Genomic DNA, 14,494 nt, shown 5'->3' on the forward strand with positions numbered 1-14,494 from the left:
GTAAAGATCTCGTTGTATACAATCTATATAATTTGTTGTAACGAAGAATCTTTTTCACGTAAATCAACCCTTTGCACTCGAAGCGATATTAACTCTAAATCTAAAATAATTTATCTGACTTATAGTATTTCCATTTTGTGTGACAAAGTGCATGTTGTGCATATCAAATTAGGTCTTGTGACTCATACAACGGTTACGCTTTTAATCATTTTTGAGATCTAAACTTCGCTGATATTCAAATTATTTCTGAATCTGATATAACGATTTTCGTGGTGCCTGAGAATCGCCGTACGAGAGTAAAGGGTTAAACATATCGAATAGAGTTAAATCAGCCGTTTATTTTGAAACTAGCCTAACTCCATTTATCTTCAAATCGAGATATCTAAGGGTTTGCGTTTCAATGAATTTAAAAATATACGTATAGGGGACTAATGAGTCATACTGCTTAAGTGTATCTAAGGGTGTTCAATTCATAGTTCCCAATAAAATAGTGGCAATTATTAAGTGAATAATATGCGTTTTCTTATCAGGAATGGAGTTAAGGCACTTTCATAATTAACCTCCAGATTCATTATAAAATTTAAAGGTGCCCAAGTCCATTCAACATAATTTAAGATGCTTCAAATTGAGAAAAACAATACTACAACAATATTTTACATATCTTTAAAACACTTCGGAAACTTAATTTATGCGATTCAAAACATTTTTTAACTACATAACGTACGAAACAGAAAAAACATAAATTTATTATAAAACAATTTACTACTCGTCTACATTTTGTGTGTGTGTGTGAAAGGGATTTGAAGAAATCACGATGTTCCGGTGGTATATATCGTAATAGATCAATTTATTATGTCCTTGAATTTTGCTGTTGTAATTTGTCCGACATTCTTATACAGTGGTGTCAATACAATATTTTCGAACTTTCTTGGTCTACCTCGACGCGGTAATAAATCCAGGACTTAAAAATTTTCATTCTCATGCATTGATGTCTTATACAAAATTTTATACGTCTAACATTTCTAACAAAACGCATCCAACATATGTTTAACCAGTTTATTGATTCTCCATCAGAGTTCTATACCCTTTTCAAAATTGCGTCTTCTAATAATTTTGTTGATACAAAATCTTCTTGTCTCGGTTCATTTACAATAAAGTTATTACCTTTCCGACACTTTTTAATAATCTTGTAATAGTCTTGGGGAACGAACAGTAAATTATTTTTTTTTTAATGACATTTCTACCACGCCGAAATCTCTGTCATATGGTAAAAACGAATGTCCTGATATTAAAAATTTGTGATCTATGATTTCCACATTATCTTCCAAAGTTTGGACAAAAATAAAAAAAAAGTTTAGAAGACTAATATTGTTCTATTATTCTGTTTCTTTTTCGATTTTCTTTTAAATCATTAGTTACTATTTCTTCTTCACTACCTGAACTAAATGGTCTTGTTCTGTTCTTCCCCATGGGTGAAATAATTTCTAAAATTTAATATTAAATTTTAAGTTTTATATTAATTAAACGTACAGGATATTCAACTAACGCAATTGTCCAAAAACTGAGATTAACTTGTTAAATATTAATTAATTAAAATTGCCTTCATCACTGGCTTCAAACATTATCAATAGTAAATATATTATCTTGATTTAAGTATAAATGGAGTTAGGCCACTTTCACACTACACGGATCAATTATTGAACTAACTCTGAAAACTTATGTGTCAAGAATTATCGTATTTTAGTTGCACATGTAACCATGACAACCAGAAAAAAAATTGACAAATGGAGTTAGGCCACTTTCATAATAAACGGCTCAAATATTCCATCGTTCCTGAATGCGTAAAATCTAGTCGTTGAAAAACGTGTACGAGGTGGAAATTTCGGTCGATGTTATTCCGATGAGGGTCCATGCGAATCGCGCGAAGCTAAGGAAATTGGAAAAAGAGCGGGGTTACCGCGTAAAGCACGCTAATTAGACAGACGTCGATCGGAGCTCGTTTTTCCTCGGATGGCCGTGAAGTGGCACGTGGAGAGAAAGAACGGAGCCCTTGTCGATACCAGGAAGGTGGAGAACGGTGGACGGTATGGGGATCGCGAAGTAAATAGGTCGAGGACTCTGCAGAAATAGGTCAGCTTCGACTGGCGCAGATCGATGCACGGCCCTCACGCGTTTCATTAGGATCCTCGAAACGGACGCCCCCGCGCAGAACCGAGCGGAGCCGAGCCGAGCCGTGCCGAGCCGCGCCGAGTCGAGTCGAGTCGCGCCGCCGGCTGGCTCTGTTTATTTACCGTCGCAGAGGAAATTAACATCGATCCTTCGCACACGGAATTTCAATTATTCCCGGAAACCAACTAGTTTCTCTTACGCCCTCTTCCCAAGGAGAACTCTCCCCGGTCTATTCTTGATTCGCGTTCTCCGGTAGCCGGCTCGATTTGACGCGGCACTCGATCCAAAGTAATCTGATCGAACAATGTTCTTTAAATCTCGATAGTCTCGATAAAAGACCGTCTATTCCATTGGGTTAGAGCTAGTGACTCTTAAGGTGGCGAGAACATGTCGCTCTCGCTTTCGACGAAGCTGAGACGGCACTCCATAAGGCAATCTATGTCCGTACTTGGTCTAGAGCGACCCTGAACAAGATAAACCGCCTTGCATCGCAACGGAATCTTTGAAGGCTTTGTTGGTTTTATCTAGAACACCCTGCAGGGCGTGGCTTCGTCGCTCTCGCTTTCGATGGATTCCTTCGAGTCCCAACAAAAGATTATCTACTTTGTCGATTCTCGATACGTCGTGTAAAAGTATGAACGAGAGGCGCTAACAGAGGAACGCAGTTTCCAAGGATTCTCGCCTCGGAGGCTCGTTGGGTCGGCAAGACCAAGCTAGTTGAGCCGATTTCTATGGGGTGAACACTTGCTGTACTTTTGGTTTATCTCTCTGCTTTTGTTTATTTTCGAATAAGAAGATGATCTTATCCGAACAAAATAAAGTTGATTATGCCCGGAAACGAACCAATGGCGCAGAAGCAATTGGGCTCACGCCACAGTAACCACTACCCTAACAGTCCGTGCAACAGCAGAAACGGTAGCAACGTTAACAACTGGACGGAATGACGTTTTCTTGGTCGCGAACCCAGCTTGAAATAACGGGTTGCGTCGACGTACCGTGACGGCAAATCGGAGAAAGGGGCGGTCAGGCGAAGAGGGGGAGAGGGAGAGGGAGAGATCGCGAGGGGAGAGCACATAGGAGAAAGAGAGAAGGGGGGGGCCAGGCGGTAGTTGCAAGGATCTCCCGCCACGATTCGACTTAAAAATAAAGTCTTACGTTCGCATTTCGAGTTGGTCGAGCGAGCGCGCGAACCAGCGGCGTGTGCGCGAACGCGACGCGCGAAATCACGGACCGGCGAATTTATTCTGTCCTCCATCGTGACAGGCTCGAGCAAAATATTTGGACCAGTGATCGGCGCGAGGAACTGCGCGAGGGATCGGGAATGTACGGTTCCGTGAGATCTCCCCGGGACGGTTGAGATCTCCAGTGGAGTGTCGAATTAAGAACAGTTTCCCGGCGGGAACGGCGTCTCGCGGTCGCCGCGATCGAGACCGGCTGAGGGGATCGATGTTGATGTCGAGAGTACCGGATTCGCGAGCGCGAGCAAAATGACCACCACCCACGGAGGACACGTGTACTACGTGATCAAGGTACCGAAGGACGCGGACGGCAATGAAAGGTAACGGTTCTGATCGAGAATATCACGCGAATCCCACACGATTCTGATTTCCATCGTTAGATCGCGGATCTTCCGAGATGGGAATGAGAAATTTATAACGTCTTCTAAATCACCGCACCCTTTATGGTCGATATAATTGCGTCAATAGAATGATTGGAAATGTAAATTTTAACCCTTTGCTGTCGTGTGTCTCAACCACCTAAGCTATTTATTTTTTTATTGTTACTTAAAATTAAAACATACTATTGCGTTATATACATTTAAAGTTTACAAAACAATTGATGAGTTTTATTGCTTCAACTTAATCTTGCATATTATGTATTACTGTTCGTTCACAACGAAAATTAATTCCGACGTGCATGACACCTGCGTATAAACTTATACGACCACAAAGGGTTGAAACGTGATTCACGTTTAATAATACACAGATGTATTATCTAACTAAACCATTGTTTCTGTGATCTGAAGTATATTTACCCCGTTTAATTAATAAATAATAATAATAACAATAAAAGGCGTTCTAAAGATGTAGGCTAGAAGTAGGGTGAGCGTCGCAGGTGTGAGAAAAGATTTTTCTTTTTAGCGGAGGCTCTATCTTTGCGAGGCCAGCAGCGAGGTCGTCGACCGTAAAAACTAAAGGAAAGAAAAATTTGTATAGAAGCAGTTTACGGCGGAATTGAGATGGTCCCTGTGTACCGTGAACACGGTTACCGCCGTTTAGAGTTTGAAGACCGCGTTCGTGGGGCCGATATCGTCGAACGATGACGTAGCCAAAAGCCTCGATTCGGCAGCGCGCATAACCGCGACTACGATTTGCAAACACGAGCACTCGACTCCGAAGGATCCAACCTCTTAAATCATACGCGCGCGGATCTTTAATTTGCATGCTCGGCTCGTTCGAAAGTTCGAACCAACGACACACACACACACGCACACACACACGGCATATTTGCATACAAAGGCTCGATCGTTTTCCTTTCGATGCTTGTACCGGTTTCGTTCGGTTGCACGAAAAGCGCGGCGAGGACACGCGACAGCGGAAGCAGAAGCGAAGCCGGCACGAGAGCGGTCGAGATTCCGGCACGATAGAAAATTCGCGTGGGAATTATTTCGTCGCGGTTTAAATGTTCAACAACCGGCCGAGTTTCCTATCGAATTTAACAGAAGCCTGTTATTCCGACAGCAATACACGTTTCAGCGCCGCTATTATAATCCGATATGGCCGCGGAAAATAGTATAGCGATGAGTAAGCCTTATTTCGTTCGTGCCGTTTGTCCGATGTTAGAAGGCCGAGTGCTGGAATATGCTCGACGCTACGGCGCGTTCGACGGGATCGCGATAACGACGCGCAAAATTATACGCATGATCCTGAACATTATGCGGCGCGACCGTATCCTCCGTGACATTTCTCGGCCATGCGACTAACGGAATCAAGAGTAATTAATTAATCGGATCACGAATCGATGAGCCCACGCGCGTCTCGCCTTCTGTATGCTCGGCCGTCCGATATCGTGCGTGAAAGTCATCGCACACGGCTACCCGCGCGATAGTTTAAATATAAAACGATGCGTCGCATACCAGCCAAGGTCCATTTCTCTTCACACAAGCTACGCGTTTCCCGCGAATCTTCCGATCTCGAATAACTAGCATCCCCTCGACTGACGTAGCAACTCTCTCGACATTCGTTGCTCGAACTCAAAGCTCTTACATTTAGGTATATGAATTTTTACACTAATATAGTATATATAGCCGTAGTATAGTTGCAAAATATTGCAGTAATCCAAACGAATGACTTTTACGAAGAGGTGATGCACTCGAATCAAATTCCCGTAAAAATACCTATTAGGTTGGAAACTATGAAACGGGCGTTTTTGCTTAGTCTGTGCTCAGCTGCGGCGCCCGTTTCATAGTTTCCAACCTAATACATTGTCTCTAATATTGTTTATCGCAGTCTATCCGATTTTACAGCATCGAAACATCGTGTCCGCGATTATAATTCTATAGAGAAGATAATCAGTGACAAAGTCCGGTCTTTGGATTAAAAGAATCGCTAGGGAATTAACGTACGTAAAGAACAGTTTCGTGACATAACTGCAGCTATGTTATCTTAACACATTCAACCCGGCGCATTTTTTCGAAGTCCGTACGCTCGGAGGGGCTCGATATTATCAGTTGTGTATTCGTCTGTCGGCACGTGTTTGTTTCGCTATTTTTTCCATTGTCAGTGGGTTGAGTCTGAAGTCAGATATTGTTGCGTGAAATTGTTATAAAGTGCTTGTAAAACTTTATTTATGAATTGTGAAATATATGTACAAATCAAATGCAACGTCTGTGTACCATCGGTGGTACACGCCGGGTTGAACGTGTTAAAGGTGGACTTATGAGGGTGAATGCGATCAATGGATCATCGGACTCGTCGACTGATCGATGTCGATCGGCAACGTGCCATGCAGAAGCGACGCGGATGATTTCGTTTTCGACGGTGGGAAGGGGGCCGTTTTGTCGCGAATAAGCGCGAGTAGGCGCGTCGTCTCCCCCATTGTCGCGGGCGCTGTCGGAACTGCGGACAAACGCGATGGAATGCGATCCGGGAAGATTAATCGCGGCGGGGAAAGCGGTGGAAGCGGTGGAAGCGGTGGAAGCGGGGGAGGCACCGCGCAATTTCGCAATATCGGACATTATTAGTCCGGTTGGCCGTGGTCCAATGGTTCCGACGAGCGAGCCTACTAACCGTTTCGTTTCGCCCTGCCTCTTGCCTTACCCTGTCCCATCGTTCCTGTATGCTATACCGGGTGACCCGAAAATATCTTCACCGAAATGCAATTAGGAGACAACAGCAATTAAACCCCCTTTCATCGCTCGGCGACACGTGGGTCTCGTTTAAAGAGTAACAACTGTTGAATATTTGCTGCCTGTTCTGTATTTTGTACCCCGTTTCGCTCCGCGATCCTAACTTTACCGGAAAATTCGGCGAGAAATTACCAGTGGATTGATGCCTTTACGCGTCCTGGCCTCGAAATTCATCCACGAAGTGATTAAAAAACGCGGTGGTTACATCGACGAAGAGAACATTCAGTTTTCTTTTATAAAATTGACGTTGTTATTATAACAACATTAAATATACACATATACTTGTCACAGTTTAATACAATTAACGCATTTTGCCTGACCACTATCACCAAAGCGCCTATATGCGCGCAGTAAATGAAAAGTAGTGATCGAAAATAGTTTCAGTGGAAAATAACACAAAAAATGGAAAGAACGACCGGTTGTGTTTCCGACAGCAATGCAGCAAAGTTGGACAGTGAATACCAAAAAAAATACACCACACAAGGAAGAACATTTACACCATGTCCACCATTAGCGCGAAGATTTATCGGCCAACATTTTCTAACCCTTATCGAAACGACATCATCGAAGTAAATTCGAAAATGTCTATAAAATTCATTTTATCAACGTGATAGTTGCCATGTAGTATTATGCATTGACCATTTCAAGTTTTATCGTGTCGTGTAAAATAATTGGATTCCATTTCTTTTATTATGATTAATCTATAATGTAATAAAAATTCTTTATTTATGCAATATTGTTTTTATTTTTCATAGTTTGAAACATTTTCATAAAAATTTTCTGATAAAAAGGAATTTTCTACTTTTCCGTGTAATGCAAATAGGTTAACTTCGAAAAATATTACAATTCCCGGTTGGGTTTTTAATATTTATTGAATTTCGTATAAATGTCCTGATACCTTTGTAGAAAAAAAGTATATACATATTTGTCGCTCGCATCGAATGCATCGGCTTGCCCCATATAGCCGACACGTTTTCGGAACACCCTGTGCGTCGCCCTCCATTTGGTTCGGTTTCTTCCGACCGGCTACCCCTCTATCCTCCTTTTCATCCGGCGACGATTCCTCCTCTATAGGCCAAATCCGCGAACAATGAACACGGCGAAGTGTCCCAGAATATCCGACTGCGTATTCCTCGCGCTCCAGCGAAACTTCGGAAACACTCGAGGCGCGATTCAACCCTGTAACGGCAACCTATAGGGATCCCCGCGAACGTATGGAGTAACTTTCGTGGGTATCTTTCCGGCGCGGGCAACACTTTTGTCGGCGAAAACTACTTTGCCTTACCCGTGCCGCGTTCTGCTATCGGGTTCGTGGAAAGCGGACAACGGCGGCAGTCAACCGTGTTCCGGAGAACGTTCCAGAATATGGTCGAAGAGACGTTATACCGTAAGACGCGAATTTTCTATTTCCTAAGAAAAGCAAGCGGTTATCGAGATGACGAGATAACACTAAGCTGCTGAAATTACAAAGCCTTTTTCGCAGAACATGATTGAGTAAACTCGACCGAAGCATACATTTTGATGAAAACGGCAAATGAATAGTTATATCATTTTTATAAAGCAAGACACGTCAGTCAGTTTTAAGGCTGGATAGATTTAACGTTCAATTGACCAGTTGTTTCGCGGCAATTACTGCGAGCATAGAGCGAGACACAGTGTTCGATAGCGAATTCCTCGGGTAATTAATTCGGAGAACGGTTCGCCAGCAGCCCTTTAAAAGCACTACACTTTTAACCCAGTTGTTTTAATGCCACGGTCGCGTAAAGGTGATCATTGTCTTCGTCGTCGCCGTTACGGTATCTCGCATTAAACGCGGTTAATTGTATTGCCGCGGCATTTCGTCTTGTTACGCCGTGTGCCAGGACGCACGATTGCGTGGAGTTACGCAAGACGCGTCCGATACCCGAGTCGATTCGATTCGATTCGATTGCGATTCGAAGGGGGACTATTCCGAATCGTCGCGCAATCTCGGCGAAAGCATAAATCTGCCAGTTAACCAGGAAATTGGGAGGAAATGTCTCGTAGATCGAGCCATCGCGGCTCCTTCGTCCGTGGAATCGCGGGCGAGGTCTAGCCGGTTTCAGGAAACGCTCGCGCATCAGCTCCCCGTCTGGGAGCGAGCGGAAGATCAGCTGCAATTAGGCGCAATCCGATATCGTGGCCAATGTCACGGTTAACTGGGAGCGGCAATTATAATTGGAGTTAACCTGCCGCGCAGTAACCTGGACAGTCTCGGATAAAATTCTGCAACGCCTTTTTAATCCGTGTAATTAAGTTCGCCTCGTTGCCAGTTATAATTTCTGCAATTTTACAATAAATGCACGATCGGACGAAAGGTGTTACCAGAAGTATGTTATTGACCGATATTGCGATGTTGGCGGTCATAATCGGTCAGTCAGATTCAGTGTTTAACACGAAACATACCACTGTCGATTAACACGTTCGTCATCCATATCTATAATAGATGATGGGTGTACTTCTATGGGGCCCCGTAGGATAAATAAGATTTTACAAGTAATCTATGAAAATCCTATTTGTAGCACCGGAATTAAACGGATTAGCACCGATAAATATAAAATATACAAAACAAAAATATTAAAAATACACACACTGTATTATATTTATTATAGATTTATTATACATCTAATATTTATACTACGTGCTTCGACTAGCAGATTTGGGCCCGATAACAAAGTCGATCGATTCACGCTGGCCAATGAACGTGTTACCCGATCCCTTTCCAGTTACTCGATTTATAATTATCGAAACTATAAAGTCGCTTCCGTTGTGAGAATCATTGAATATATTTCTTTATTCGAGTACTTAGTATTAGGTTGGTGCATATGAAATATCGGATTTTTAAGCGAGTATATGAAACTGCATATCTTTTTTCAAAAGCTATTGATTTTATCAAAATGTGCCCCATTTGTTTCAATACATTTTTCCCAACGCAAGTTTAATTCATAGATGTCTGTCTTCAAGAAATTCCGATTTTTCGGATCAATAAACTGTAGTATGGAATTTTTCAGACTCTCTCCATTTACATACTGTTTAGCCCATAAAAGCTACGCATACGTCGTACAAAACAATTGCGAAATCAAACAAAGTAAAATATAAAATTTTATAAAATATAGATCTTTCGCCAACCGACTTTCACTATTTTAAACATTTAGAACAGTTTTTTTTATATAAATGAAGACAGTCTGAAATATTCCATATCAGAGTTCATTAATTCGAAAGATCAGAATTTGTTTAAGACAGGCATTTCTGTATTGAAATCTCGTTGAAAAAAGGCGTAGTAAAGCAAACTATGTAAACTAAATAATATACAGTTTTATATATATTTACTTAAATATCCGACATTTCATATGCATCAAGCTAATATTTATCAAAATTATGACAAATTTAAATAATTCAGTCTCAGAATTTTTAGAAGACAAACACTAGTCATTCGTAAGTTTCGTCATGTTTAATGTTACGCTTTATATAGAATTGAATTTTGGTAGCAAACACGCGTATAGAGAAACGATTGCGATTTGAAAGCATTTAAGAGGCATAAACTGTATTCAGAAGTCGTAGGAGTCGAGTAGTGGCGATCGAAATGGAAGCAGACGGTTGGGCGAGCAAACGATACTTGGTCCGCTTTCGTGAACTATTGCATACCGTTCCGAGAAATTTGATCGGGTCGGTCTGGTACGATAGGGGAGAGTGCGAGGCGCCGATAACGAGCACGAAAGTTCCGAATGAATCGTCGAATTAAATTTCAGCACGGACAGCGGCTGGGATAATCCGTTCAGACCGGACGGCGACCTTTCGAGGGAGGCCGACGAGATAGTGGAATTGATAAAAGGTGGAAAACCCATCACACCGACCCCTGGCCAGACAGCTCCGCCGTTGCCGAGATGCGAGACTGACGGCGGAAACGCGCAGACCACCCTCGACCATGACTCGAGTTCCAGCCCCCTGCTGAAGTCCTCCGCGAATTCCACCAGCCGACGCCCGAACTCGTCGCCGAAACCTGGCCAGGAGAACGGGAATGCTCACAGCACCCCCATCAAAACCGGCACCGCGAACAACCAGCAGCCTGTCAACGATAAGGTGCGTCTTATACCTCTATCCTTTTCTTCTGTAAAACAAATCACTCGACCGGCTAACCCGAGCACTTCACATTAGAATATACAGCGGCACCAAAATATCATTTATACCATCCAACGATGCATAGCAAAAGTAAAAGTTTCAAGCTTTAACACGTTCGTCGCCGCGTTACCCAAATCTGGGTGACACTAATTTCTGACCAATTTCGAAAATTTATTTTTATTGCAATATATTCGAGCAAAATGAATTCGACTATGATTTTTCGAATGCGAAAGAGTTCTAATGTCATCCCCTATGATAAATGTGAACTTTCTAGTTTTATTTTAATTAATTAAATTGCTCTAATTATGTGGGGATTTTAGTGTCTAATTGTGGGCGACGAATGTGTTAAAACGATTCCAGATTTATTGTTGTACGACTGATTTTTATAAAACTGCAACAGTTTATATACCACCCGTTTGTCAAAAATCAAAAATTTATGATAGAAAGACTATGTCGATAATTTCAATAATTGTCAAATGAAATTCTAAACCAACATTGAACAAAATTAGTTGGTAAAGTATAGGGAATCATACATACTCGGGGACCGTAATGTAATACAAAAGCTTCGGAGAAAGCGACGAATGCCGGGTAAAATCGATGGAAAATGAGGGAATAATAGGGTATGTTGAATGCACAGGTTGCAGCGTCGAGGGCAGCGACCGTGGAAGTGGCTAGAATGACGGCGCAGGGACCAGGCGACGCTTCGCAGGTCGAACACGTCACCCTGAAGAAGAAGCCTAAATGTAAATGTTGTGTTCTGCAGTAATTAGAAGAGAGCCGAGCGATCGAACGAACAGAAGGATGTCTGAGCCACCGGATGATCGTTGTTCGTCTTCTCTTCGACGACCAGTTCTCGGTTCCGCGATTCCTGAACGGGTTCCGACCGGGTTCGCCATCGAACAGGACCAGAATTCTCTCGTCCGGGAATCGCACGGGTTCCCCAACAAGTAGGGAGTGAAGAGAGATCGTGACGCGGCCATTCGAACGCTAAAATTTCGCGCGAAAACTGCGGCGCAGCGCGTTCTCTTTCCCGAACGTAGCTCGTGCAACCGATTTCGCGACCCGACCATGTGTCGCGCCGGTCACCGCGGACGGGGGACAGGATGGAAATATCCTGGTCAGGATTTCGGTCGCGACCGAATGTGGAAGATACCTGAACGCGCGAAAAGCACCGAGCCTCTTGATAGCCTTTCAGAGACAGTTGAGTGTCCATAAAGTACATAGACTATGAATGGAGAGAATTAAAAAAAATATATATATATAAAAATATATATATATACATCCACACAATATATATATATATATATTATAAATACAAAAAATATACATAAAACTATATTGTAGATACAGAAATGGTAGTTGTATAGCTTATATGCTTTTACTATTGTGGTTAATTACTGTCAAAATTATCATCGTGGTTTCAAGAAATGTATAAACGAACGACTAACGACTATGACGAGCAAGCGTGATATAGACGGTCGAGATTGCGCAGAATGATGTTCGAGATTCTAACCGAGTCTACCGAGAATAAACAAGCTAAAGAGACGAAAGAAGCTATTATTATCACTTCGTTGGACATCGATATATTAATACTACGATAGGTTGATAGATTCTCGTTTTTACTAAACAAAACAAAAAAGAAGAAAATGAAAACGACAAAGAGACCGGAAACCTCTTCTATATATGTATATGTACATGCGACTTTTACGAAAGATTTTTTAAACCATCGCGTAGCACGTGCGCTAATCAAAAAAAGGTACTACACTGTACGTACGATCGTGATGAGAAACTGGACGAATGGGAAATGTGACGGACGATGAATAGAATGTTGGCGTATTTTTTCTTGTCAAGAGCGAACCAGACGTATGATTTCTCTCGGTGGATGTATTATCTATTCGTAATCGCTTCACACGGACACGGAAGATTCGTTTGGTCGACGTTCATTTCGACGTCTCGCAAGCGCTGTGTGAGGGAGGATCGAAACGTCGGAACGTCAAAACGTCGAATCGTCGAGTAATTGATTCAGGATCGTCGCGTCGTCCTACGACAAAATCTGTAAATATCGTGGTATTTTTTCGAAGCGTGTGTGATGATTGTCGTCGACGCGGTTGCGAGCGTGATTTTGCTGTTCAAGCACAAACTAACGTGTTCGGAACGAAAGCGAGAACAGAGAACGCGGAGCGAACGCGATCGTTCGGCGATTTTTTGGTGGCGGACGTTTGTTAAGTTCTCATTCGACAACGCTCTTTATTCATTCGTTTTTACCGACGTACGTGTCCTCGTTTCTACGTGTCTCACTTCGCAGCTTTTAACCCGTTTTTATCCTATTTAACCTTGTGTATGCGCGCACGTACGTTTCGAGGTGTGTGCATCAACGACGACGACAAAGATGACAGAAAGATCGAGAATCGCGAGCTGGTCGGAACCAACGAAAGTTCGCTGTTCGTCGATTGGGAAACCGTTGATCGGTTCCACGCATAATTATTACGTGTAAGAAAGACGAGGAATCCCGTTTTGCCGAACCGCAACCGCAGCCGCTCGAGCACTGCCTAGCACGATGCCTGAAAAATTAAAAAAAAAAAAAAAACAGGACGAGACTATCTTTTCTCGCCCGCACAAACATGTTCGAGAAGTTCGAACTCGTGTTCATGACCGTGATCGTACGCATAGACTGTGTAAACGATTATAAATTTTCAATTTTTATCTATCCGACAGAAAGCATCCTTCTTCAGAAATAGTATCAGTTCGGTGAAAATATACCGAGCGAGAAATCAACTAAAAAGAAATGATTTTAATCAAAGATTAAATCGAATTAATCGACTGGTAATTGTAAATATTATAATCGTTAAACTGTTAATTTTTAATCGAAATTGAATGGAAATTCTATTCGATGTACGCTTCTAGTGCATTAGAATTATTTTTACGTATTTAATAATTGTACATTCAGATATTTATTTCACGGCGACGAATATTTTAATGGAAACTCGTTAATTACGATACATGAGAGTACAATAAAAAATGGAATCGATAATTATACTGAAACAGTGCCCGATTCTTGAAAATTGCATGATCGTCGAATTCGACCCAGGTGGTTTCTTTATGCGTACGAGTCCGATTATCGCTATTGAAAGTTCATGTTATCGCGTGTTCGAGAAAACATTGTTTTGCGACGAGCGGAGGACGGTTCGCGATTTGGTATGGTGGGCGAATTGTGTGTGCGTGGTTGCGTGTCTGCCTGCGCGAGTGCCTGTATTTTTTTAATGCACATATCCGCGTATTTTTCCTAGATCGCCCGGGGCAAACAGATATTTATGAAACGCTGCGGCACAGTGGCGTTTGAACGGCTGGAACGACAGAGAGAGAGAGAAAGCGAGAGAGTGTATCCGTGCGTGTATGATCGAGAGAAAGAGAGAGAAGCAAGAGCGACAGAAAATGAACATAAGATTTCCTTTATTTTCATTCATTGTACGCAGTCGCAGTGTATGTAAGGAGAACAGAGTGTAATATAAAATTGTAAGTAATAGGAGAGATCCTGAATAATTTACTCGCGTCCTCGCAGATGTATGTATTCCGGAATGGACATCGATGTTTCCGAAGAGGAGAGAAGCCGATAGAGTGTATACAATGTCACGCGAAACAACGTGCACACACACCGCGCACGCACGAAAACATGCAGACGCAGAGAGACGCGGCCTGTCCAACTCTTTCGCTTGGTATTTCCTAAGAAAGTGATAATAAAAAGACTTGCGGAAATCTGTTGACAGTCGAATTAATGCTACT

General features: G+C 42.3%; 1 protein-coding gene across 3 annotated transcripts in view; it reads left to right on the top strand.

Annotated features, from left to right (window-relative positions):
- Positions 1–14,467, top strand: part of LOC144473608 (uncharacterized) — an 84,839-nt gene extending 70,372 nt beyond the window's left edge. For all 3 annotated transcript variants that reach the window (XM_078187634.1, XM_078187636.1, XM_078187635.1), the window contains 2 exons: positions 10,345–10,675; positions 11,352–14,467. In XM_078187634.1, coding sequence (XP_078043760.1) covers positions 10,345–10,675; positions 11,352–11,480 — 460 coding nt within the window. In that variant the 3' untranslated portion in view covers positions 11,481–14,467. The remainder of the gene's footprint in view (positions 1–10,344; positions 10,676–11,351) is intronic.
- The last annotated feature ends 27 nt before the right edge of the window (positions 14,468–14,494 follow it).

This window comes from Augochlora pura, chromosome 7, assembly GCF_028453695.1.
Source record: "Augochlora pura isolate Apur16 chromosome 7, APUR_v2.2.1, whole genome shotgun sequence".
Taxonomy (NCBI): Eukaryota; Metazoa; Arthropoda; class Insecta; order Hymenoptera; family Halictidae; genus Augochlora; species Augochlora pura.